The 25,555-nt window shown below is 40.8% G+C and overlaps 1 protein-coding gene and 1 long non-coding RNA gene across 2 annotated transcripts; both read left to right on the top strand.

The window, feature by feature from the left end:
* On the top strand, window positions 1–24,910 carry LOC139440973 (uncharacterized). The gene is made up of 3 exons (XR_011651309.1): window positions 1–365; window positions 18,346–18,597; window positions 23,490–24,910. It is a non-coding gene; the product is annotated as an uncharacterized lncRNA (long non-coding RNA).
* On the top strand, window positions 15,376–15,972 carry LOC112319816 (peptidyl-prolyl cis-trans isomerase A-like). Its single transcript, XM_053926649.2, has one exon. It carries the CDS (start codon window positions 15,454–15,456, stop codon window positions 15,766–15,768), a length of 315 nt encoding a protein of 104 aa, XP_053782624.2. The 5' UTR covers window positions 15,376–15,453; the 3' UTR covers window positions 15,769–15,972.
* Window positions 24,911–25,555: the final 645 nt, after the last annotated feature.

Raw genomic sequence — 25,555 nt, 5'->3', positions numbered from 1 at the left:
TGCATCATAGAAGGTAGATATAGAATTAGTGCTACCCATGTATAATGCACATCCTTACTTTTCCCTCAGAAATTGGGGCAAAAATGTGTGCATTTTACACAGCAAAATATGGTAATTATTTCCCAATACTTTTCCTCCATTTTTCCTACAGTAATATAAACTTCAGCTGAGTACATTGTTACACAGCAATTGGCTATATTTTCTAACTTCCTTTGCTGCAAGGTGTGCCCATGTGACCAGGTTCTGGCCAGTAGGATGGGACTGGAAGACACACATATAATTTTGGGGTCATGCCCTTGAAAGAAGCACACCTTCACCTTTGCTCTCCCCCTTTGCCGCTGGTTGGACCACTTTTGAGCATGCAGGTAAGGGCAATACTTAGGGGGTAGCAAGGAGCCTGGATCCCTGACCACCTGATCCGCTGTACTGCCCTCGTTCTCCTGAGTGTACTGTTTTATGAAAAGGAAATACGGTTCAATGTTGTTTAACCCGCTACGTCTTCCGGTATTATTATAGCCCAGCTTTTATTGTGATTAAGCCACCTGCTCCATGATGTTGGATTAGCTCTTCATTTCTCATGTTTATATTTTAAAACAATCCCTGGGTCACAGCACCATGATGGGTTTGGTATTAATGCAAACAATTGCGGGATTTGAATCTCTAGCAATTAATGCTGCAGATAAAACACCTGCTTGACACATACTACAATTTTAAAAATACATATGATGTGATCATAAAACAAAATTCTTGAAATGTAGGTATGTTGGTGATAAATCTTTCAGTTTTGTACATCTGAAAAGGTTACTTCACCTTGGTTTTGTAATATTTTTTCATTGGTAAGGAACTCTAGGTTGACGTCTTTCCAATACTTTAAAAATATAATTCCAACCTTGCTTCTATCTTGCATTGTTCCAGGCTCAAAATATGTCATTCTTATCTTTGGTCCTCTGTGTCATTCCCTCCGCTTGGCTGCTTTTTAAAGACTTCTGTCCCCCTTATCATTAATTTAAAGAAGTTCGATTATCATGTTGCTGGAGTTTGGGGAGGGGAGAGGGTTATTGAACTTGGAGCTGTGAATTTATAGTTTTAATCATCCTGTGAAAAATTTCAGCCACAAGAATAGCTACACAGTATTATAGGAGAGAAACAAAGTCAAATAACTGACATGACCTGACTTCAAGAATTACTCTCAAGCTGTGGTAATCAAGACAGTGTTGTATTGGCAAAAGAATAGACAAATAGATCAATGGAACAGAGGCAGAAATTCGATAATCATCTGCTCTTTCACAAAAAGTTAAGGCAATTCAGCAGAGAAAGGATCGGTTTTTCAACAAATGGTGAAGGAGCACCTGGACCTTCACATGCCCGAAAATGCTTCTAGACACTGACCTTATATTATACCTTCCACAAAAATTAACTCAAAATGGATTATAGGCCTAAATGTAAAATGCAAAACTACAAAACTTAGAGGGTAACATAGGAGAAAATTTAGACAATCTTGGGTTTGGTGAAGACTCTTTTGATACTACACCGAGGCACAATCTATGAAAGTAAAAATGGGTAATTGAACTTAAAAATTAAAACTTCTGTTCGGGAAAAGACACTGTCAAAGGATAAGCCACAGCCCTGGCTAGTGTGGCTCAGTGGACTGAGTGCCAGCCTGTAAACCAAAGGGTCGCTGGGTTGATTCCCAGTCAGGGCACATGCCTGGGTTGTGGGCTAGGTCCCCAGTAGGGGGCGTGTGAGAGACAACCACACATTGATGTCTCTCTCCCTCTCTTTCTCCCTCCCTTCCCCTCTCTCTAAAAATAAAAAAATAAAATCTTAAAAAAAAGATAAACCACAGACTGGGAGAAAATACTTTCAGGAAATTTATCTGATAAAGAACTTTATCTAAAATATAATCTTTAAGAAATTATTGTTTTCTAAAATATACATCTTTCAGAAATCTTAAAACTCAATAATCAGAAAATGAACAACCCAATTAATAAATGGGCAAAATTCTGGGCAAACACCTTACTAGAGATGACATACAGATGGGAAATAATATAAAAATGTGCTTCATATCATATCATTAAGGAATTGCAAATTGAAACAATGAGATACCGCTGTGTACCTATTTGAATGGCTCAAATCAAAAACATTGAAAACACCAAATACTGATGAGGATGGAGAGCAAAAGGAATGTTCATTTACTGCTGGTGGGAATGCAAAAGGTCCAGCTCTTACTGTACGATCCTGCAATTGCAATTCCTGGCATTTACCCAAGTGAGTTAAAAGCATGTCAACCCAAAAACATGCACACAAATATTTATAGCTGCACATAAATATTTATGGCAGCTTTTTTAACAATTGCCCAGAATTGGGAGCAACCACGATGTCCTTCAACAAGTAAATAGATAAACTGGTGCATCCACACAGTGGAATATTAATCAATGTTAAAAAGAAATTTGCTATTAAGCCATGAAAAGACATAGAGGAAGCTTAAAAGTATATTGGTAAGTGAAAGCCAGTCTAAAAGTAACGTAAAGTGTGATTCCAGGTATGTGACATCCCGGAAAAGGCAAAATGAGAGAGACAATAAAAGAAATCAGGTGTCAGCGGCTTGAGTGGAGGGAAAGAAGGATAAATATTATTTCCTAGTGTCCAATATTTTGAGTTGTATTTTGTTTTATTTATTTTAAGTGGGAGCATACATTTGGCGCCTGTTATTTCATCTTAATAAGAAGTAGAAGTCCCTCCATTAATGAATTAATAGTAACCTTGCATTTTTTATTTTCTTGATTAATATATATTATGTGTATTACTACTATTTAGTAGGGCGGGGAGTCTGGATATTTCTATATTAAGGGTTCTCATGAACACTCCCACTGCAATGTGGGCAAAAGTCAAGGACAGACAATTTATAAGACACTGAAATAATAAAAATTTAAAAATACAATTTTTCAATAAAAAATTTTCAACTTAAGCACTGGTTGATGTGGCTTAGTTTGTTGGAGTGTCATAACCAAAAGGTTGTGAGTTCAATTCCAAGTCCTGGCCTGTGTGGGAAGCTGCCAATCAGTGCTTCTCTCTCACATTGATGTTTTCCTCTCCCCTTCCTTTCTCTCTAAAAGCAATGAAGAGAATGTCCTCAGGTGAGGATTAAAGTTTTTCAACTTAAAAACATTTTCACCTATCGTATTGGTAAAGATGAAAAACAAAAATGCTAAAATGCTCAGAGTTAATGAGAATTTGGGAAACGGACCCTCATAAAGTGAGGATAGGACAAAAACTTTCTTTTCCAGTTTTATTGAGAAATAAGTGACACACACCACTGTATAATTTTAAGTTGTACAAAGGCGATTTGATTTACTTATATTGGGAAATGATTACCATGATAGGTTTAGTAAACATCCATCATCTCATACAGATGTAATTAAAAAAGGAAAAAATTTCTCCTTGTGATGGCTGTTCTCAGGACCTGCTCTTCCAACAACTTTCCTATAGGTCACACGGCAGCGTTAACTATCATCATCATGTCGCACATTGCATCCCGAGTAGTTAGTTCTCTTACAAAATGTGTACCTTTGATTACCTTTCTCCAACTGCCCCTCCCTCACCCCACCTCTGATAATCACTAATCCGATCTCTTTTTCTATGAGTTTGGTGTTTTTTTGTTTTTTGCTTTTTGTTATTTTAGATTACACATATAAGTGACATCACACTGTATTTGTCTTTCTCTGACTTATTTCACTTAGCATAATGCCTTCCAAGTCCATCCATGTTGTCACAAATGATAGGATTTCCTCATTAATCATGGCTAAATTACACATATGTTTATGTGTGTATGCGTGCGTATATGTATGTGCACACATGTATATCTATTATTATATATACACCACAACTTTTTTATCCATTCATCTATTGATAATGGCTTAGGTTAGAAACAAAAAATTTATGCAACTTTACATAGGGCAATTTGGCAATACATGCATAATGTTAACTGTATATACTTGTGATTCTGCATTTCCACTTTTAGGATATTTTCATGCAGAAATACTTAGGTGAGTGTACAAAAGTGAACATGCGAAAATGAGCATCATGACACTTTATAACATTAAAACTGACAGGGACCAGAGAGGAGGGAGGGGAACATGTACAAAGGACCCCTGGACAAGGACAATGGGTAGGGCGTTGTCTTTGGGAGCAAGGGTTGGACAGGGCAGGGGAGAGTAATAGGTGGAGGAGGGGAATGGGGACAACTGTAACTGAACAATAAAAAAAAATAAAACAACTTTGAAAACAATCAATTGTCCATCTCCAAGAAAGATTGTTTAACTAAATTACGGTACACTTACATATTAAACACTGATAGCTGCTAAAAAGAAATGAGGTCAAGATTTTATACAAGTGAAAAGAGCAGCTTGCACAACACAGCATGAAATATAATTCTATTTAAGTATTTTTAAAATATTTTACATTAAATTATAGGTTTCTAAAGACATTTACTAAAATGCTAACAGAGGCTGTCTCAGGGGAGTGATCTTTTTCTTTGGCTGAGTGAGGTTGGAGGTGAAGGAAGGTTGAATTTTCACTTACACTCTTTGGTAATACTTGGCTTTTTTACAGAGTACATACTGTATTTTATAATTTGCAGCTTCCCCTGCTGGTCTGGAATCTGTCTCTCTGGGGCTGTGGTTCTTCAACCTCGGTGTGCTTCAGTGTACACTCCATCTCAGGCCTAGTAGATTAACCTTCGGGTGGAGGCCAAGGATTCTGCATTTTAAGCTATCTCTTTGAGTTATTCTGATGTACGCTAAATTTTGAAAGCCAACGGATCTATGGATCCAAGAGGCTGGTGTAGCTTTGGGAAGGTAGAGAATACTAAGGAAGGGATCATGAGATCCAGATGCAAAACTCTGTAAGAAACTCTGTGTGCCCTTGAAGTAGCTTCCACTGTGGGAAAGGTGGGCACAGCACACATTCCAAGGGCAGGGAGAGGGTAAGGAGCCTCTGACTACCTGAGCCCAGCTCAAGGGTCTGCCATCAGTCACATTCTCACACTGGCCCCTCCGACAGTCCAGTCAACAGGTGTGTTTGCAGCAGCACAGCCTGTCAACCCTTGTTGCCAGTCTCGGCATGGGGCCCGCGCCAGGGAAGATGCAGTAAATACTTACTGACTTACATTGAGGAAATACTCCTTTTTCTTCTCATTTTCTGTCTTTCCTCCCCTCCTCATTCTGACCTCTTCCCATCTGTTATCTTTTTTCCTTAGTTTGTGGGTTTGTGGTCTACTCTTGAAGAAACATCCATCTAAAACAGACCTAGATGCCAAAAAAGAAAAAAAATCCTATATCTGAAATCGTATCAGTATCACTTCAATCCCCCAATTCATCAGGTTGTTCCGATACCACAGTTGATCATTTACTTGGGTTAACTATTTTCCCTGTTATGTGTGATTGTATTTGGCCCATCTTTAGTTTCATGACTGTGCTTTTATTTGCAAACGTTTACTTCCACTTCCTAGCATTGTGATACATTGAGGCATCGTCTGCCTTTGATTTCAGATAAACTGTTCTTTCTGCACAGCACACAGTAAAATATGTTGGGTTGGTAAGAACGCAGAAGTATGGATCATTGGCTTTTCATTTTTGGTATTTTCTGTCTTAAAGAAACTCGTGAATTGCTCATTGATTTTTATGTTAAGTCAGTATTGAATAAAGCATTAGCTTCAGCAGTACTTGAAGTCAGTAGAATCTTAAAACAGAACTTAAAAAGGTTAATTATGATAAAAGAGGGCAAATTGATTAATCTTTTTACAAAACCTTTGCTTAAAACTGCAGTCACATGTACAGCTCTTTGTTCCTTTCCTCCCACCCCCTTCTCCCAGAGACAAGTTGTGTTCTCTACTGGGATTCGAAAGGGACTAACTGCAATGGCTAGATAAGAGCTTTAAAATTACCTGTACCATCTCTACCTCTGTTTAAACACTCTTACTTCTCCCATGAATTTTGGTGATTGCCCCTCCCCCCTGAGCTACCCTCCCAATCCATTCTCTAGCCTGAGGCTTTGGCAATCTTTCTACAGGACAAATTTAATTATTTCTCTCGATTTGCTTATCACCTGTTGGTCCCCTGTGCAGTGGTTATCTGTTGTTCTGGCCACCCGGAACAACTGCTTTATTTATGGAAATGAGATTCTTAAATTTAATATTGGAGGGAGCATTTCCTTCCTGGGAGTGGAAGCTAAAGGAGGAGAAGTTCAAGAGCTGTCAATGGCCATGTTTTCACCGTGTGCTGGAACCCAGTCGACAGTGAGAAAGCACATAGCCAACCCATGGGGAGAAGCATGGATGAGAGACAGGGAGCAACCGGCTGGTGGTACTAGAAGCCCTGGTTCGAGTTGTCCCTAAACCTTGGCTGTAGTCTGTCTTTACACAAGTTGTTTGTTCCACATTTCCTTGCACCACATGGGATACTCCAGTACATTCTTATAATGTCTCCCCTTTCACCTAAGCCAGCTGGAAATAGGTGTTTGTCACAAGCAAACAAAAGGGCCTTGATTTAGAATAGCTTGTAAGGCCCTTCATGCTATGACCCCCGCTTATCAATTCAGTCTTCGTATAACCCTTCGGGAGATGCCCAGCTGCAAGTGCAGAACACTGGCAAACAGACTTATGTAATAAAGACATTTCATTCTCTCACACACCAAGAAGTGTAGACCGAGATAGTTCCAGGGATAGTTTATTAGCTCAACTAAAGGCTAGTGCCTTGGTCAGCTCTTCGCAATTCTTTGAGTCTTTTCCTTGATCACAAGGTGGCTGTAGCAGCTTCTTCTAGGCCATTTATTTCTAAGGCTTATGTGAGCATTCCAGACAGAGAAAGGGGCGACAGCTTTCTCTTTGGGAGAGTCTGATCTTAGCCCAAAAACGTTCGGCTGACTTCAGGGAAACTTCAACTGACTTCTTAGAGCTAATTGGCCAAAAACTCTGATGCTAATTAAAGTGAACTTACCTTCATTCATTCCCTAGAATTCCTTAAATCAATGGATCTGTGCCAACTTTCTGAGATTCTGTTATTTGAGAAAGGGAATTGGGCAAGAAACCGTGTCCACCACATATATGTTTCCATTATTCTCTCACTACTGCCGTCACCACTGCCCCAACTCTAAGAGCCACACTTACTGAGCTGCCTTTGGTACCCAGGCACACTACGCTCTCTGGTTTCTGGGTCTTCACGCATAACGCTTGCCCTGCCCAGAACACACGCTCTTTCCTTCATGTTCTAGCTTCTTGATCAGTGTGGCTCCTACTTCCTTTTCCCTTTAGGCCTCAGCTTAGATATCACTTTCTTCGGAAAGTTTTCCTGATCCACAAGACCACAGCACCTTCTTGTAAGTCCTGTCTTAGAACATATCAAACTACACTGTAATTTTCTGACTGCTTATTTGTAGCCCCTACTAGACCGTATATTGTGATGGCTTATTGCCTATGGTTTCACACAGAACCTACATGTGGTAGATAATCAATAAACACTTGCAGAAATGAAGCCCTTTTTTGGGTGCACTCAGAATCAACTTATGATAAAATCACTGAAAAAAGTTTCATAGGAACATAGGTGTTTATTTATTTCTGATTTTTGCTAAAGGGAATAGACAAAAGAGTGATTTGTTTAGAAAAAATTCTTTTTTTTCTTTTTTTGTTTTAACTTAATTTTATTTTTTAAATATATTTTATTGATTATGCTATTACAGTTGTCCCATTTCCCCCCTTTTATTCCTCTCTGCCCTGCACACCCACATTCCCTCCCTTTAGTTCATGTCCATGGGTCGTACATATAAGTTCTTTGGCTTCTTCTACATTTCCTATACTATTTCTAACTCTCCCCCTGTCTATTCCCTGTCTATTATGCTACTTATTCCCTGTCATTTATGCTACTTATTCTCTGTACCTTTTCCCCCTCCCCCCCACTCCCCTGCTAATAACCCTTCATGTGATCTCCATTTCTGTGATTCTGTTCCTGGTCTAGTTGTTTGCTTAGTTTGTTTTTGTTTTTGTTTTTAGGTTCGGTTAACAGCTGTGAGTTTGTTGTCATTTTACTGTTCATATTTTTGATCTTCTTTTTCCTAGATAAGTCCCTTTAACATTTCATATAACAAGGGTTTGGTGATGATGAACTCCTTTAACTTGACCTTATCTGGGAAGCACTTTATCTGCCCTTCCATTCTAAATGATAGCTTTGCTGGATAGAGTAATCTGGGATGTAGGTCCTTGCTTTTCATCACTTGGAATACTTTCCAGCTCCTTCTTGCCTGTAAGGTTTCTTTAGAGAAATCAGCTGATAGTCTTATGGGCATGCCTTTGTAGGTAACTGTTTCCTTTTCTCTTGCTGCTTTTAAGATTCTCTCCTTATTTTTAATCTTGTGTGATGTAATTATGATGTGCCTTGGTGTGTTCCTCTTTGGGTCCAACTTCTTTGGGACTCTCTGAGCTTCCTGGACTTCCTGGAAGTCTATTTCTTTTGCCAGATTGGGGAAGTTCTGCTTCATTATTTGTTCAAATAAGTTTTCAATTTCTTGCTCTTCCTCTTCTCCTTTTGGCACCCTTATGATTCGGATGTTGGAACATTTAAAGATGTCCTGGAGGTTCCTAAGCATCTCATTTTTTTTGAATTCTTGTTTCTTCATTCTGTTCTGGTTGAATGTTTCTTTCTTCCTTCTGCTCCAAACTGTTGATTTGAGTCCTGGTTTCTTTCCCATCACTGTTGGTTCCCTGTTCATTTTCCTTTATTTCACTTTTCATAGCCTTCATTTTTTCCTCTAGTTTGTGACCATATTCAACCAATTCTGTGAGCATCCTGATTGCCAGTGTTTTGAATTGTGCATCTGATAGGTTGGCTATCTCTTCGTTGCTTAGTTGTATTTTTTCTGGAGCTTTGATCTGTTCTTTCATTTGGGCCATGGTTTTTTTTGTTTTTGTTTTTGTTTTTTTTTTATCTTGGTGTGCCTGTTTCATAGTAAGGGGTGGAGCCTTAGGTTTTCACCAGGGCAGGGCAACCCACGTTGCTGCGTTGTGATGCTGTATGTGCAGGAGCAGTCTGAAAGGGAACAGTGCTGCTTGCTCCACTCTCTGCTGGCTTTCAGTCACTTCCTCCGCTACCCACAATCAAATTGGGCCCTTCTGGTGCTGATTCCCAGGTAGGTGGGCTTTAGTACATTCTGGGACCCTGTGGGTCTCTCCAATGAACTCTCCTGTGAGGCTGGGAGTTTCTCCCACTGCTGCCTCAACCCCCAAGGTGTTGTTAAATTTTTTTTCTGATAGACATTTTACATTTGAAAGTCTTGGCTAAGATGGCCTCCAAAGAACTTAGCAAAGGATGATTTCCTGCTTAGGCGAGGCAATCTTTATTCTGCTTGTCTCACACAAGAGCTACACATTCTAAGAGCTTTTGAATTGTCCTTAAATAGTTTTACAAATATGGCAGATTTCTGCATATAGATTCATAACATAGTAAATGTAGCTAAGTGATGAACTCACCTGAGTATTATAAAATTCTGTCTTATTCTGCAACTTCTTGCTACCATTTTTTATTAAGGAAAAGCAATAATGAGACATAATAGAACACTTTCAATCCCTTCTCTAAGTAGATGGGGTTTAAATAAGGAATGAATGAATGAATGAATGAAATTAATTGGGTGAAATATAATCACCAAATTTGATTACTATAATAGAGTGGCACTTTGACATTTTAGCACTTTGATGTTAAAAATACTGAGTTTATAATTTATATGAGGCAATGAAACATTCATCCACAAAGTTTTAAATGAGAATTTCCAGGCATAGTGAGTTGAGGCCTCTTTGGATCTTAGATGTGGTAAGATATTGCCACTTTTGGGTGTCATATACTGACTTTTTCTGGGCAGCCACCCAATAGCTGCCAGTTTGGAGTGGGGCCCAAAGTGGGCAGGGGCTCTGCAGCTGGCCCTTGTGCAGGGCAGGCAGCTCCACCCGGGCCGTTCGCTCACGGGTCCAGTGCTGCTGGAATTGTCTGGGGCCCATCTGACATGGAGCCCGTGACAAGCCCCAACGAGAAAATGCAAAGGCCCCTTTAGCAGATGACCCTTGATTTTGAGAAATGACTCCTGGCTTGCGGCTAGTCTCACACAGGGACAGAATCATCAACCATATGGCATAAGGTGTCCACGTTACCTTGATAACTCCCATAAAGCAGTGTTGTCTCCGACACTTAGCCATAAAGCCAGGCATTCCCAGCTGTCATCCACATCCAGTGGAGGGAGAAGGAGGAGGGATGTTTGAAGGCCGAGCCTATGAGAAGCCTGAAGACTCAGGTAAACTGAATGAGCACACAGCTGCACTCCTATATTACTTTCCTTCTTGTGCCTTGAACCATGACGAGTGGATCAGGGATAGAGTAACTTCAACCTGGTGTACAGATGGCTGTGCATGATGTGCTGGCACCAGGCAGACGAGAGGAAGTATTCCTGTGTTTCAGGGTGGCCCTGAACTACAATTGAGAAGGAAAATGCTTACAATGTTAAATTTTGAGAAGTAATTGCATTGTCCACTTTGGAAGGAAGGAAACATTTTATTGTCTATTTCACTAGGATCAGGATCTACACCAATTCTGGAGCTCATTATTTGGCACAGAGGTGCTATCCAAATCTGTAACAAGTAAGGCAATTGGAATCTAGCGCTGAACACCCCTTGTTGTGCCAGACATTAACTCTTTCATTGCTGGATTAGGGGGAGGTTAGAGATGTCTCTGAGGGAGGGACCAGGGTGACCTGGGCGATGGTGTGTATTCTGGGGCAAGGAGCTTGGTAGGGACAGGGGCAATGTCGTAGAGATGGAGAAGCCTGAATCAGCACATATGAGGTAATTTCAGTCCTGGCCTGACTAGATCGTCAGGGGCTTAGAAGGATCAAGACTGGAGAATTGATGATTAGGAGGTTTTAGAGAAGGGTGGATGGACTATTGAGAATAGTCCCAGACCATGAGAATATCTGTGTTTATGTGAGTGCACGTTAAGAGACCATCACTGTAGAAGAGGCTCTTAGTAACTAGGAAAAAAATGATTCCTTCTATAGGAGTCAGTCACTCTCCTTCTCCAGCTAGTCTGTTGGTTCATGGACCTAACAACTATGATGGACAGAATGGAGGTGGTGCTTGGACTCAACAATACAATCGAGACTGATTCCTATACTGTTAGCAACAGCGACCAGCAATGTACTTCTAGGGCACCTGGTCTACTACTCTGTGGCAGATCAGTTATTTTGAGTTGGGAATGCCCCTTTATCATGAAGGAGCAGCAACTTATCATCATGAATAGTTTTTATGGGTTTGGATTTGCTTTCTCTGCTTATGTGCCTCTAAAGCAGGGATGTCCAACCCGTAGCCCGCAGGCCACATGCAGCCCAATATGGCTATGAATGTGGCCCAACACAAAATAGTAAATTTACTTAAAGCACTACTTAATTTTACTACTAAGTTTTATACTACGTTAGATATGTACATTTACTATATTAGTGATCACAAATTTGGGACCTGCTTGACGATTTTAAAAGATTATCAAGAGGGCCGCTGCATAATTAGGGTTATTATGTGAGGACTTTTTTGCTTCTCTGTGGTGGCGGATATCATGAAAGTTATGCATGGACCTTTTTTTTGCTCATCAGTTTTTGCTAGTGTTTGTGTATTTAATGGGTGGCCCAAGACAACTCTTCTTCTTCCAGTGTGGCCCAGAGATGCCAAAAGCTTGGACACCCCTGCAAGCATTGCAGGATTCCATGCATGGCTTCTGAATGATGAACTTACTGCATCGCGACACAGGCAAGGCAGTCGGCTACTGACTGCCTGGCCTTACTGTTTATAATATCCAATCATCCTCATGACGTCAGGCTTCACTGGAATGAAGCCACACTGGAAATTAGCCACAACACCATCTAAGATGTATTGTGATATTGGTGTGCTTTGCTGTAGAACACAAAACATGAGCGAAACCAGTGACCGACACATTTAATATTGTTTTCACAGAATGGAATGCAACCTAGGACCTAGAGGTGAAGACACCTCTTGCAATTACACTTATTCCTTCACTCTCAGAAGTTTTGCTTTAACTCTTTAAAAATACTTAACTCTTGTAGCCTAAAGAATTCCATCCTCAGTGGAGAAATGCTTCTTCCAATGGTTAAAAAAATGCAGGGTTTATTGAATTGGTAGCTAAGACTGCCACCTGGACTTGCTGGATTCTTTGTGCAGTCAGGGCAAAGATCCCTGGCAAGCTGGGGTACTGGCTGGAAGCCAGAAGAGCTCGGAAGAAACAACGAAGGAATCTCTCACATGTCAGCAGCAGTCTCGTGAATGCCTGCAGAACAGAGGGCAGTAGCTTGCACCAACACTTCTTGACTAAGTACACTACTGATTCTCATGTTTCCTTTTTAGATGAGAATTATAATAATAACTTTTTTCCTTCTCTTTTTTCAGGAGTATATAATGTTATCCAAGTAATGGTTGAATTGGTCATGTAGTCCCTAGGCTGGGGAATATTGAGATGGGGTTATGACAGAACTGAAGAGGAATGACTATGAACCAGAGGTCCTGCACTTGAAGGCCAATATCTCACCTCCGAGTGCGATGGCTGGAAATGACTTTGGTTGTTTCCCACTGCTGTTGTGTGAGGGTGGGTGGATCATGTGTTATGGCCATTTATTTTGGATACAGAAAGGGGAAGGTATGTGGTGTGTGTGTGTGTGTGTGTGTGTGTGTGAGTGTGTGAGCATGCTGGGCAGCCAGAGGGTGCATTGTAACTGGTGGCATTTTGGTAGCTATATGGTAAATGGTGATTTCAATTTTCTCAGAGAGATTATTCCTTTGAACACAGAAGATCATGTAGGCTCTGAAGATCACATCTGTGCTATGTGATATCATGTGACTCTATGTGGCCATAGATACCTGTCTGGGAGTTCCTACCTGACCATGTACTGCATCCTTATGAATAACATTTGGAATAGTGAGACAGAGAGATGAGAAGCCACTTCATCCAAGTCGCATTCACAGCAAATTCTAGAGAGAGATCTGTAAGCTCCTCAAGGCCCTGGAGCCTTCCCACTTCTTGGCATTATGAGCCTTTGTCCTTCACTCTTTCCTTAGAATCCATGAAATGTTCTGGAATCCTTCTCATAATCTTCCATTTTTGTCTAAGTTAGCCAGAGTTGTTTTATGTTCCTTGCAACCAAAGAATATTAGTTAACAACTATAGCAATTGAAGATTCCCTACGTTCAGGTTTCCCTTGCTGTCCGAAAGTAGAGCATCCCATGAAAACTTCCATAAACTGAAATGGCATAAAGCAAAGAAGCAATTACCATTAATTAATATGGAATAATTTTTGAGCATTTCTAGGCCCAAAATTCAAAACACACACAATGCCTTTATTTTGTTAACCTTGATGAAAATGCTGAATTGCATCCAGTTTTATGCCAAGGGTAACACTCTTAGGAACTCTCTCAGGCTTTTCTGGCACCTGGGGACACATTTTGCTATTGGATGCACAAAATAAAGCACAGATGTTCACAGACTCAGTTCAAAGCTATGGGGGCTTGATGCTGAGGTGCTGAGTGTAGTTCTTGGGAAGTAGCTTGGCGGGGCCACTCTAGCTGCCTCTACACCAGTTCACTGCAAAACACGAAAGGCTATTTTCACTTTTCACCTTTTTTTTGTAAGAGTGAAAATCCTCTTAGGATTTCTTTCAGTTAGTGAAAGCAAGTATTTCATAAAGGCAAGGTGGCATAATGCGAACTTTCAAAAGCAGGGCATACCTGTATATGGCGATCCTGGATGGGGCTGCTCAATTTTAACTAAAAAATCACCAAGTAGTTGTGAAGAAGAAAGTTACAAGAAGAAAAGAAGACTTCCAGGTGAACCTCTTCCTCCATGGGGTACACTGCTCTTCCCCTTTCCTTAATTCTTTGGTGGAAAAACTCAGCATGAATTACTGCAATAATGATATTAATTTTTCTAAAGTTACAATTTGGATCTATAGAGGGTGGCATGGGGAAGGATAAAAAACAGCTGTCAGAAATGATTCATTTTTATAGGTAGCCGGGCATAGTTGGTCTAATGAGGGAATGGGTCAGATGGACAGGGTGTGAAGATACTTGGACTTGGAATTACAGCAATCAGGGCGTCACAGCAAATGTCCACACGGGAGCCAGACGGAGCCCTCCTGTGCTTCCTCATATCCACACTGTTTTACTCATCTTGCTGCAGCTGCCACAAAGACAGATGTTCTGGTGGCAGTGGGTACAGGGCTTAAAGAAACTTGCCAAATAAGCTGAATTCCATATTGGTGGCTTTAGGTATATTACTTAATGTCACCTCTTCCTGTTTGTTTTCATCCACTGGTCTAGAATCTCCTCATTGAAATCTAATACCCTCTGCTATGTATTAACGCAGTGGTTCTTAAACTTTGGTAATCCTAACCATTACTTAGGGGTGCTTGTTAAAATGCCTATTCCTGGGCCTGCCCTTCTGAGGTCCTAATTTATGAGGTTTGAGGTAGGACCCCAGTAGCTCTACTTTTTTTCAACATTTATTTATTTATTTAGAGGGGAAGGGAGGGAGAGAGGAAGAGAAACATCAATGTGAGAGAGAAATGTCTGTTGATTGCCTTCTGACCAGGGACCAAAACTGCAACCCAGGCATGTGCCTTGACCAGGAAGCTAACCTTTTGGTTAGTGGGATGACACCCAACCAACTGAGCCACAGCAGCCAGGGCATCAGGTAGCTCTGGTTTTAATAGCCAGAATTTTCAAATGCATTTAGTCACTGGATAGTGACCAGATCAATTATGTATATTTAAAACCAGGACACTTTAAAAGTGAAATATGTTGCTACTAATAAATACTCTGGAATGACAGACGCCAAGCAGCACCGTCCCAGGCAAACGGTGACACGGCCAGTCATTGATCACGGTTGAGAAGCACTGCTAAGTGAAAGGAAGCTTCAGTCATAACAGCTCAGGGAATTCACATTTAAACTGCTGTGGCATTAAAGCCCTTACTGTATATGAGAAACTTTAGGCCTCAAGAAAACAGGTGGAAGTCCACTTGTGTTACAAGCGGGGGACTGCTGGCCTACTGTGCCTCAGACAATTTGTATAACCTTCGGTTGGCTTGTTTTGCTCAGAGATTTTTGAGCTAATTCAAGTACTTTTAAATCACAAAATTCTGGCCTTGCAGACCCACCACCGCCTCGCACCTTCCCTCACTCAGCCGTGGTCAACCCCACCGGGCTCTTCGACATCGCTGCTGATGGCAAGCCTTTGGGCCATGTCTCTTTCAAGCTGTTTGCAGACAAAGTGCCGAAGACAGCAGAAAACTTTCCTGCTCTGAGCACTGGGCACAAAGGGTTTGGTTATAAAGGCTCCTGCTTTCACAGAGTTATTCCGGGATTTATGTGCCAGGGTGGTGACATCACATGCCACAGTGGCACAGGTGGCAAGTCCATCTACGGGGAGAAATTTGATGATGAGAATTTCATCATGAAGCACACAGGTCCTGGCATCTTGTCCATGGCAAATGCCAGACCCAACACAAGTGGTTCCCAGCTTTTTATCTGCATCATGAAGACCGAGTGGCTGGTCGGCAAGCAGGTGGTCTTCCACCAGGTGAAAGACTGCATGGATGTTGTGACAGCCATGGAGCGCTATGGGCCCAGGAATGGCAGGACTAGCAAGAAGATCACCATTACTGGCTGTGGGCAATGCTAATACATTTGGCTTGTGCTTTATCTTAACCACCAGACCATCCTTCTGTAGCTTGGGAGAGCACCCCTTCACCCCCATCTGCTTGGGATGTTCTAGAATCTTCACGCTGTCAACTCAGTTCATGGGGTTTCATGTTTTCCTGACCCCTTCCAAGTCTAGCTGGTTTGCAGAGTTAAGTTTGTGATTATGAAATAAAACTAAACAATTGTCAAAACCCCCCCGCAAAATTCCTTCCCTTCTTCCATCCGTCCCTCTGTCCCTCCCCTCCATCAGGCATCTATTTATTGGATAGTCACTGGCAATCCAGAAGACTGAGAAAGTCAGAGGCTGGGAGAATACAACCACAGATCCTCATTCCTCTTACTACTTAAAAAATGCAGAGACGGTCGAGCTCTGCAGCTGGTGGGATTAGGTGTGGTTCTGCTCAGCTGTTTAGAACCAAAAAGAAACATGCATTTTGCTTTAATGCTAGTTTTGCAGTTACCCAGAAACACTTTAACCTTGAACATTCAAAGGACTAGTTGCTTCAAAGCATTTGTAAGTGATGTTAGACCTAGACTGTAAGTGTAAAATGAGGTCCCTTTTGTCTGGCATGATTGTCAGCGTGTTTAGAATCACCCTGGTTGGTGGAGATAAGGTTTCATTTTGTTCCTTTATAGTCAATTTTGAGTTTGCACTGTAGAGACCAGATCAAGTGTGGCAGAAAAGTAGGCACCTGCCAGGTACGAGGAAAGCATTAACCATTTCAGGCCACTAATAAAATACGGTGTTTACTGTAAATGTAAATTAGCAAATTATACTCATGGAGACATAGATACATTAATATTCCTTTAAAAAGATTGAATTAGTTGCCTCATAAAAATGATTTCCTTACCCCGGCCGGTGGCTCAGTTGGTTGGGCATCTTCCCACAAACTGAAAGGTCTCCAGTTCAATTCTGGGTCGGTGCCCATGGCTAGGTTGTGGGTTCGGGTCTATGTTTCTCTCTCACACAGATGTTTCTCTCCCTCTCTTTCTCCCTCCCTTTCCCTCTCTTTCTCCCTCCCTTTCCCTCTCTTTCTCCCTCCCTTTCCCTCTCTCTAAAATCAAAAAGAAAAAAAAGATCCCACTCCCTGATTTTTAAAGCTAAGAGTTCTGGTGAGCTTAGAAGAACTCTATGATGTTTACTTTTTCTCTCTTTTATATAAAAAAAAAAGAGTGGGGATTTACTTAGGAAGATAATATCATTCTTTGATCTTTGTTGATACTGTGTCATCTTATAGATTGTTTGAAAAGACTTGGAACAACATGAAGCACTTTGATGGAGAGATACATATTATTTAAATGTTATTTTTTCTTCTTTGACCTTTCATCTCTCATAGACTAATTACTGTAAACACAATTTAAAAACCGTAAGTTGAAAATCTTTATTTAGATTTAGCTCTCCTTAAGGAATTCAACAAAAAGCAAATGTCAACTCTAAACAAATCTTTCTTATGCATAGGCCAGATGATGATGCGTGTATTTTCTATAAAATAAATGTCACTTTCAGCTGTTAACCCACATTTCTCCAGGAAATTTCCTAATGGTAGTTTGGACATTTTCTCTTTCTGTAAATCTATTATTGTGAAGCTAATTCCTTCCTGACTTCCTGTTATGTTTCTCTGCTATTGCATTATTAGTTTTTATTGTGTTGGAATGCTCTGTCTTTATAAATTAACTTTGTCTTTATTTTAAATATTTTCAGTGTTCTTGATTTTTTCAACTTATACTAGCATTTTTATTATTTGCAAAATTTAATTAAAATTCCCTCCTTTCTCTATACTTTAAAGCTGTAACTATTCTTGGATTTTAATATTTCCTATTAGTTCTAATTAATAATGGAGTATAAAGATATTCATACGTTGATCTAAATGATTTTCCTTGACTTTCCCACCTTTCCAGCAACTATTTGAACATTATTTATTTTATAATCTTTTGGATCCCTTGAACATATAAACACGTTCCTCTATATATACACATACTTATATATCCTACATTGTGTTATTTTCCCTGTGATCATTCAGCCAGATATTTACTGAGCACCTTTTATGGGTTGGACACTGAATTAAGTTATGTTTATTTATTACTGTTTCCTTCCATTTGCCATTTTTTGGATTATATTGCTAAGGCTGCCCACAAAAAGTAAGCTTACAGCAGACTTTTTTGTTCTGACTTGAACCTTATTTTCTGGCACAGTTGATTGAACTTTACTATATTTATAGATTTGAGAGACATGACTACTGAATACACTAATAGTTCTGGTAACTCTAACTAGTGAAACCTATTCGTACGGTCTTTGTTCATGTATAAAATTTCACTGAGATCTGTTAAAAATACAGAAAACTTGATGATCTTTATCGGCAATAACTTTATTTAAAATGGCAAGTTAAACACAAGTAAATGTTATAACTTAATATCATTTATTATGCACCAACTTGGTCAAATCAATAATTTTATCCAACATAGAAAAAGCTAGACACATGAAAAGATGTTGGCAGTCATGTTAAAATTGTTACATTTACTAAATATTGACCTTCTTCAAATAAATTTTTGTTTTTAGATCTTTATAGATTACTCTGTAAGGAAAGAATCAGGAGAAAGAGGAAATAAATAAAAAATGGACACTTTGCTCAGTCAATGTAATTAACTGGAAGCCATTGCTGTTAAGCCGGCTCTGTTCTGTCAGGTTTGGCAGAACAGAAGGTTCGGTCTAGAACAAATGAATGCACCCGGAACTGCTCGCTGTGACAGCAATTCCTTTGGCTTCTGCTGCCCCCGGTGCTCACATTTTGCCTGATTGGACCCAAGTCAGGTGAGTATTTTATGACTTTATGCTGATTTATAAGAAATATACATTTGGTCTTTGTTCCTTTTCTGAACAGAGCTCCTAAAATACATGGAATTTCCCAAGTGGAGAGAACCAAAAAGGCATCTTTTGTTATGTTAGTGAGGCAACACTCAGCCCCACCCCCCAATCTCCAGGAGGAGGATTTGTTGGATCAGTCAGTCAGGCTGATGTAATGAAGAAGCCTCCATAAAAACCAAAATGACAGATTCAAAGAGCTTCTGGTCTGGTGAACACGTGCAGATTTGGGAAGAGTGGTGTTGGGAACTGCCCTGACTGGTTTCAGAAGCTGTAAACCCCCTTGGCTAAGGCTGAGTGAGAGACCTTGGGACCCTAAGCCACTAAGGAGACAAAGCTTATCTCCCTAACAGGGGCGCTGCCTCTGCCCCCCTTACTTTATCCTGCTTGGCCCTGAGCCTGACCAGTTAGCCAATGATGGGTAAAATTCCTCAAGGGAGGGACGACCTAAGATAGGCATGGTCACAAAGAGGCCCTCAGGGAAGGACTTGGGGGCCTATAGAAAAAGGGGGTGATGGACCCTTGCCCCTCAGCTTTGACATAGCCTGAGTCCTCATTCTGTCTGCAAGAAGTCTCCTAATCTCTTGGCTGCCTTACTTCCCCTGCCTGATTTAAGCCTGAAACAATGACAGAGGGCGGTGCAGTCCTGTGCTAGAAATGGCAGATTCCCCGGAGCTATCAGGCCTGAGAAGAATACATAAAACCCTGTGAAACCTGCTTTGCTAAGAATGCCCTTGATTCTCTGATAAGGGTCTGAGCATGAAATGTGTTTGTTTCCCAAAGTTTTATGGTCCTTTAGCTAACTGACCCTGACTCAGAATAAGCCCTCCTAGTTCTTTGAATGTTATCTATTGTTTGATCCTTACTGCCTGACAATGATTGATGAGCTTTACCTGTATTCCTGTGCAAATTGAACCCAATAAAAGCCCATTGAGGAAAAGGCTCTTGGCCCTTCTCCTTTGAGAGATCAGCTACCTTTCCTCCCCAAGCAGATCATGTCTTGGTAGACTTATTCTCATCCATGGTGGCTGGGGGTGGGGATGGGGATGGGGGCCCTGCAGGCAGAGCCCCCCATAGAGTGGTGCACCTGGAATGGGCCCTATGCATCTCTTCACTGTGGCTATTTCTGAGTTGTATCCCTTTATAATAAACCAATAATCTAGTAAGTTTGTGTTCTATGAGCCACTCAAGTAAAATGTTTGTGTTCTATGAGCCGCTCTACCAAATTAATCAAGCTCAATGGCTTATGAGAACCTCAGAAGCACATGAACTTGCAACTGGTATCTGAATTGAAGGAGGGGTGGGGTGTCCTGTAGACCGAGCTCCTTCACTGGTGGAATTTGATGCTATCTTTGGGTAGGTAGTGTCAGAATTGAGTAAAATTGTAGAACACCCAGCTGGTGTCCTGAACATTGTTTGGTGGTATCGGGGGAAACCCCCCACCATACAAGTATGTTGGCATCAGGCGGTTGACATAAGACATGTCCAAACCCGTAGAGACTTTTATGAGTTTATTTGAGCCAAACTGGAGCATTTGCCAGGAAGCAAAATTTCAAGGGATTGAGAAAATGCTCTGGGAAATGGCAGTTTCACCACTCATTTTATGCATTGGAATCAGAGGAGGATATGGAAGGAAGTTACATGGAATTCATTGGTGGCGTATTAGGGAGGCAGGAGAAAGCAAAGCAGGGGAATCTCTGAGATCAGATAAAGAGTAAAATGAAGAGACAATCTTCTTTTACATAGGTGGGTGCAGGGTAGGTAACAGGATAACAATAAAAATGAGGGGCTCTGGGCCTCTGCCCCAGGGCAGTGATTGTGCCCTGAGGGGCCTGGAAAACAGAAATTGCTCTAATCTTCCAAAGGTATGTAATTGTAGACGCAAAAAGACAACAGAAGGGCTCGATTAAGGTAAAGGTTAACTTTTGTCAGGGAAGGTACCAGCCCAGGACAAGAGTACCCACCATGACTCACTTTTAGTTAGGAAGTTTTAATTTCAGACCATCCTATGTGGTTAATTTAGGTCTCTGAGTTTGTAAGGCCCACCACGCAGGCCTCCCCCGAGCTTGTCAGGTTTAGCATGTGGCCCCTTTCTTGTCCACCGGGCTCAGAACCACTTTAGACTCATATGTTTAAAAGCCTCATTATAGGTTACTCCTGAGAGGTTTCTTTATGCAAGAACAAGATATCCTCCCTAGTTACCTAAAGATGCACCGATTTGATGAGACGTGAATTAAATGTCACAGAGAAAAGCTGTCAATTAATCACAGATGCTGGACCCAAAAGGTCAAATGGACTTGAGAACTGAAGTCTGCATTTAGACTGTTTCAAGTTGGCGTTCTGAGAAGTATCTGCTTCCCAGCAGAGGAAGCCATCCTATGTGGGGTGGGTGGTGGGGGTTAGGGGTGGGAAGCTGGATAAAAGAAGAAGAATGGAGCTGATAAGCAAGAGAAAAAGGAAAGAGAAGAGAAGAGAGAGACTATTTAGCTTATCATGACTAACTTCATTTTTGCCCTTCCTGGGGGCTTGTTTTATAGCTTTTCTCCCCTTTCCCCTGCTTTAATTTTAGTGACTCTACTCCATGAGTTCAGGAGACCCTAAGTAGAACTTCTACATAGAATCTTGATCAGTACTTCTGACACTACATGGAGAGAAATTTAATCTATTCCCTTCTCACATGGCAGCCTCAACCAATGGAGAAGGTGATTCTAGCCACTCCCTCCCCCCACCATGAGAGGAGATACTTGGGAGAGGTTTTTCTTTTTCTTCTCTAATCATATGCTAAGGTCAATGGTCTGATCTGGTGGGTTAGACTCTCATGTTAATTGAGCCACCTTTTTACTACTGGGCAGGGTCTCTACAATAGGCCATAGTTCATTTTTGGTGTTCAGTGTTTACTCTCTTCTACTGGCTAACATATGCTCTGGTCCGGTAAGAGAGCCAGAGCCCTTCCTCCCTGTGGGGGAAGTAGCCCCGCCATGACGTCTCTGCATTTGCTGCTGGCACACAAACCAGCCATCGTATTGGCTACTTTTCATCTGACATCCTACCAAGGCAGTGGTGCCAGCAGCTGCCCTTCGAGCTTCTCTATGGCACCCAAGGCCGACAAGAAGAAAGACTCCTGAAAGTCAGCCAATACTCTTGTTTGACAAAGCAACAAATGACAGACTCTGGAAGGAAGTTCCCAACTCTGAGCTTCTAACCCCAGCTGTGGTCTCTGAGGGACTGTAGATCCATGATCCCCCAGCCAGGGCAGGCCTTGAGGAGCTCCTTAGTAAAGAACCGATTCAAGTAGCTTGAAGGACAGAGCTCAAGTCATTTACACCAGAAATGCCAAAGGGGCGGTGCCCCAGCTGCTGGTGGGGATACATGAGCAACCATCCCAGCAGCTGCACGTCTTTAAAAATAAAACTTTATTAAATAATTTTAAAAAGAGTATTGGTTCATTCCCAGGATTTCTCAAGCTGTGTTTTATTTCCTAGCCGCACTGGTCTGTTTGCTCTCTTAGTGGGAAATACTGGAGGGAGGCAGAGGAGTGGCGTCCGGCTTCACAATTAGCTTTTATTTCATTATCGCAAATAGAATTTAGATTGAAATGATATTTAAAAATTATTTTAGTATTTAGATGTTGGATCTTCTGTTTTAATAATGTGACAAACTATCACTGAGACTTTTTTAAAATAAAGTCTATTTTATTAGTTTATTTTTTATTAGAGAAACACACACACACACACACACACACACTAAAAAGTCACACTTGATTCCAAAATCCTGTGATACACGATCATCTGAACAAACTTCTAGTCCAGTTCGGCCTCCTCCATTGAACAAATATTTACAGAACACCTGTTCTGGGCCTGGCAGAAAGCTGGGGACGCAGGTGACTCACCTGAGTCATGAGCAAGGGCTCAGCCATATTTACACTAGGTTTAAGGTTTGTGGGGCTCTGGGAAACACTTTGAAACTCTGTTACCAGCTCAATAGGATGAAATACAATTCTGAGCATTGTTCAAACACTTGACAGACTGTGTTTTCCAATGCTTATTTCCTAAAATCCAGAGAAGTTGCACAATCTCAAAGAGGCCGCAGGCTCTGCTCCCACGTCCCATCACCTTTCTCCTTCGTTGGATCTCTTGACTATCTCTCTTCTGATAGGAAATTCCATCTTCTCCTTTCAGTCTACAACTCTCGTCTAAACTAGGTGTATACATCTTTGTCGTAACCTGTGTTCCTGGGACTTAATATTTTATTATTGAAAGTATAACTTTTTTATGAGACTTATTTTTCACTTGCATTTCCAGCCTTTATTGTTGAAAGTACCTACAAAATTTGTAGGTTAGATCTTTTTTTTCTTTAGTTGTTTGCCTCCCCAAAATATACAGGTTATAAAGTCACTTGCAACAGAGGCTAAATTAGTTTTGTTTCTAATCTCATACCTAAAATAGTGTCCCAGCTCTCTACAGACTGTTGGTATTAGTTTTCTCAGTTTGATTCATGTGGCTTTGGTTTGGTAGAACTTGAGAGTCTTGTTCCATAAAAGTACCTGATACAAACAACTCATCATTGAGCAGGATGAAATGACTGGTTGTGGTTATCAGTGTGGTGTTTTGTGGACTTGCTCAGGAAGAATCAAGGCACTTATAGCTCAACATCCTGAAGACTTCAGCCTGTAAGTAGGAAAAGCTACTTCTCACCGAATGGAGTTTAAAAACTCTGACAGACAGCCTATTCTAAATCAGATAGTCTAATATGGGAGCTTTTTTCCCCTAGAAAATAAAAAATGAGAAAATAATGGACATAAATATGACATGATATATACCTGTCATTTCCTACTCAAACAGGTTTTATTATGAAGAGAATTGTTATATGTCTAGTCCTGTGACAGCTGCTGTGGACCCATTTCCATTGGCATCATAAGTGGATGGCCCACGTCGGTGGACTTGGATGCTGAGCAGAACAAACAGCACGCCTTTTGACTGTGGCCCCCATTACAGAATTTGTTCTTAATGAAGCCTATTTCTAGTTGGATATATTTGGATTAAGTCTGATGCTTGCTAAGTGTTCAAGACATGATTATTAGAATGAATATACAAATGAATGAACAAATGAACTTGAAAGTAGAAAAATAAAGCTAACTCTGTGCTTGCCTCTAAGAATAATTTATAGAAAGAGATGATTTAAATTACCCGCAGACACTGAATCTCATAGGAACAGGGGTGAGGTTTAGGCAAATCCAGAACAATGCATCTAGGGTGAGGGTGAGGAATTAAAAACATACGGTGATTTATTGGGGACTTAGAATGTACCCACATTATGTTACAAACTTCCACAGATGTTACCTTCTTTAAATTCCATAATAATGTTGTAGACCAGGCGTTACTACTCTTATTTTGCAAAGAAGGATAGATGGGCTCCAAAAGTTAGGTAACTACCGAAGATTACACAACCTAGAAGTGATGGAAACCAGATTTAAACTTCCAACGCCATAGCTGGTGATCTTATGATGATGGTCTTGTCTGGATTTCAATGTTCTGCACAGTGGAATCCCCACAGTTATAAGGTGAGAAGAAAGTAAAAAAAACCTGTATAAAGATTTCATTCATAGGGATTTAGGAATGCAAACTGGCCTAAGAGATACAAATTCCAGAGCAAGTTATTTCACTTATTTGTTAATGATTTATTTATTTATCCAGTAAATAATGATTTGGTACCTTCCAGATACTATGGGCCCACTCTGCTCACACCTGGCATGGGCCTTGGGCACCTCTCGGGTACCATGCTGCATTTTATTTGGCTTTGCAAAGTGAAATCTACATTTGCAGGTTCTATCTTTGGCTTTACACACTGAAGCTCACATGGTGCTGTGTTTTGCTGTGGTTAATGTGCCCCCGTGCTTTTTGTGAGCATTATATATGGGATTATCATACCCATGGTATGTAGTCATACCCATGTACAATACACATCCTTATTTTCCCCTCAAAAATTTGAGCAAAAAGTGCGCATTATACATGGCAAAATGTGGTAATTTTCCTCTTGATTTGCAGCAAGGGGCTTCTTCATTTGTGAGAGAGGCTGATATAATGGAGAGTGAAAATCTAAAAGATCCATTTCTGCTGCTAAGGCCACCCAAGCAAGTTTTCCTGAGGCTACAGTAATCTGGCAAGCTGCCTTTCATTTATCATCCACAGAATCTAGAAGCTTTGGACATATTGCAAAGATAAGCTAATGAGCATATATTACCCAATAACAGCGGCTGAACTATCTAATCTTTCCTTGATTTTGGAAGGTGGCCTAGGAACACCCAGGTGTGAGAGACAGGCTTCTTTGTCACTTGTCTAGCCAGTTGCCTGTACACTAAGTGCATGAGATAACAGGTGAATACCTAAGCCAGGTTAAAAAAGTTAACTAGTTAGCTGTGAGTACAACAGACGTAAAGTGAGCTTTGAAAATTCCAAAATGCTGTAGCATTCTTGTTGCTATTATGAGTCCTTTATGATGGACTTCAATGGACTGGTTATGTCACCATTAGCAGGTATTAAATTCTCACGAAGACTTTCTTATGGATGGCTGAGTGGCGTAAGGCCATACTGCTCTAACTTTAATATGCGTATGAATCCCTTGGGGCTCTTGTTTAATGCAGGTTCTGATTCAGCAGGTCTGGGGTGAGGCTGGAGATTCTACATTTCTTAAAAGCTCCAAGATACTGTTGATGCTGCCAGCTCATGGGTCACACTTCGAGTAGCGTGGATGTAAAATTAAGGGTATTATCATCTGTCAATTCACAGGAATTTATGAAACATTCTGTCATATATATATTAATAAACAGAAACCTCATTTAAAACGGAGTTGGGAGGCTAAAAGAGAGAACTCTTGCACGTGTCACTCAGCACATACTACTGATCTGAAT

Source organism: Desmodus rotundus, chromosome 6 (assembly GCF_022682495.2).
Source record: "Desmodus rotundus isolate HL8 chromosome 6, HLdesRot8A.1, whole genome shotgun sequence".
Lineage (NCBI taxonomy): Eukaryota > Metazoa > Chordata > Mammalia > Chiroptera > Phyllostomidae > Desmodus > Desmodus rotundus.
This window is presented reverse-complemented; position numbering and strand designations above follow the sequence as displayed.

Bases quoted from the DNA above. Each gene is read 5' to 3' on its own strand.
- LOC112319816 (XM_053926649.2), top strand. From the start codon at position 15,454: ATGTGCCAGGGTGGTGACATCACATGCCACAGTGGCACAGGTGGCAAG.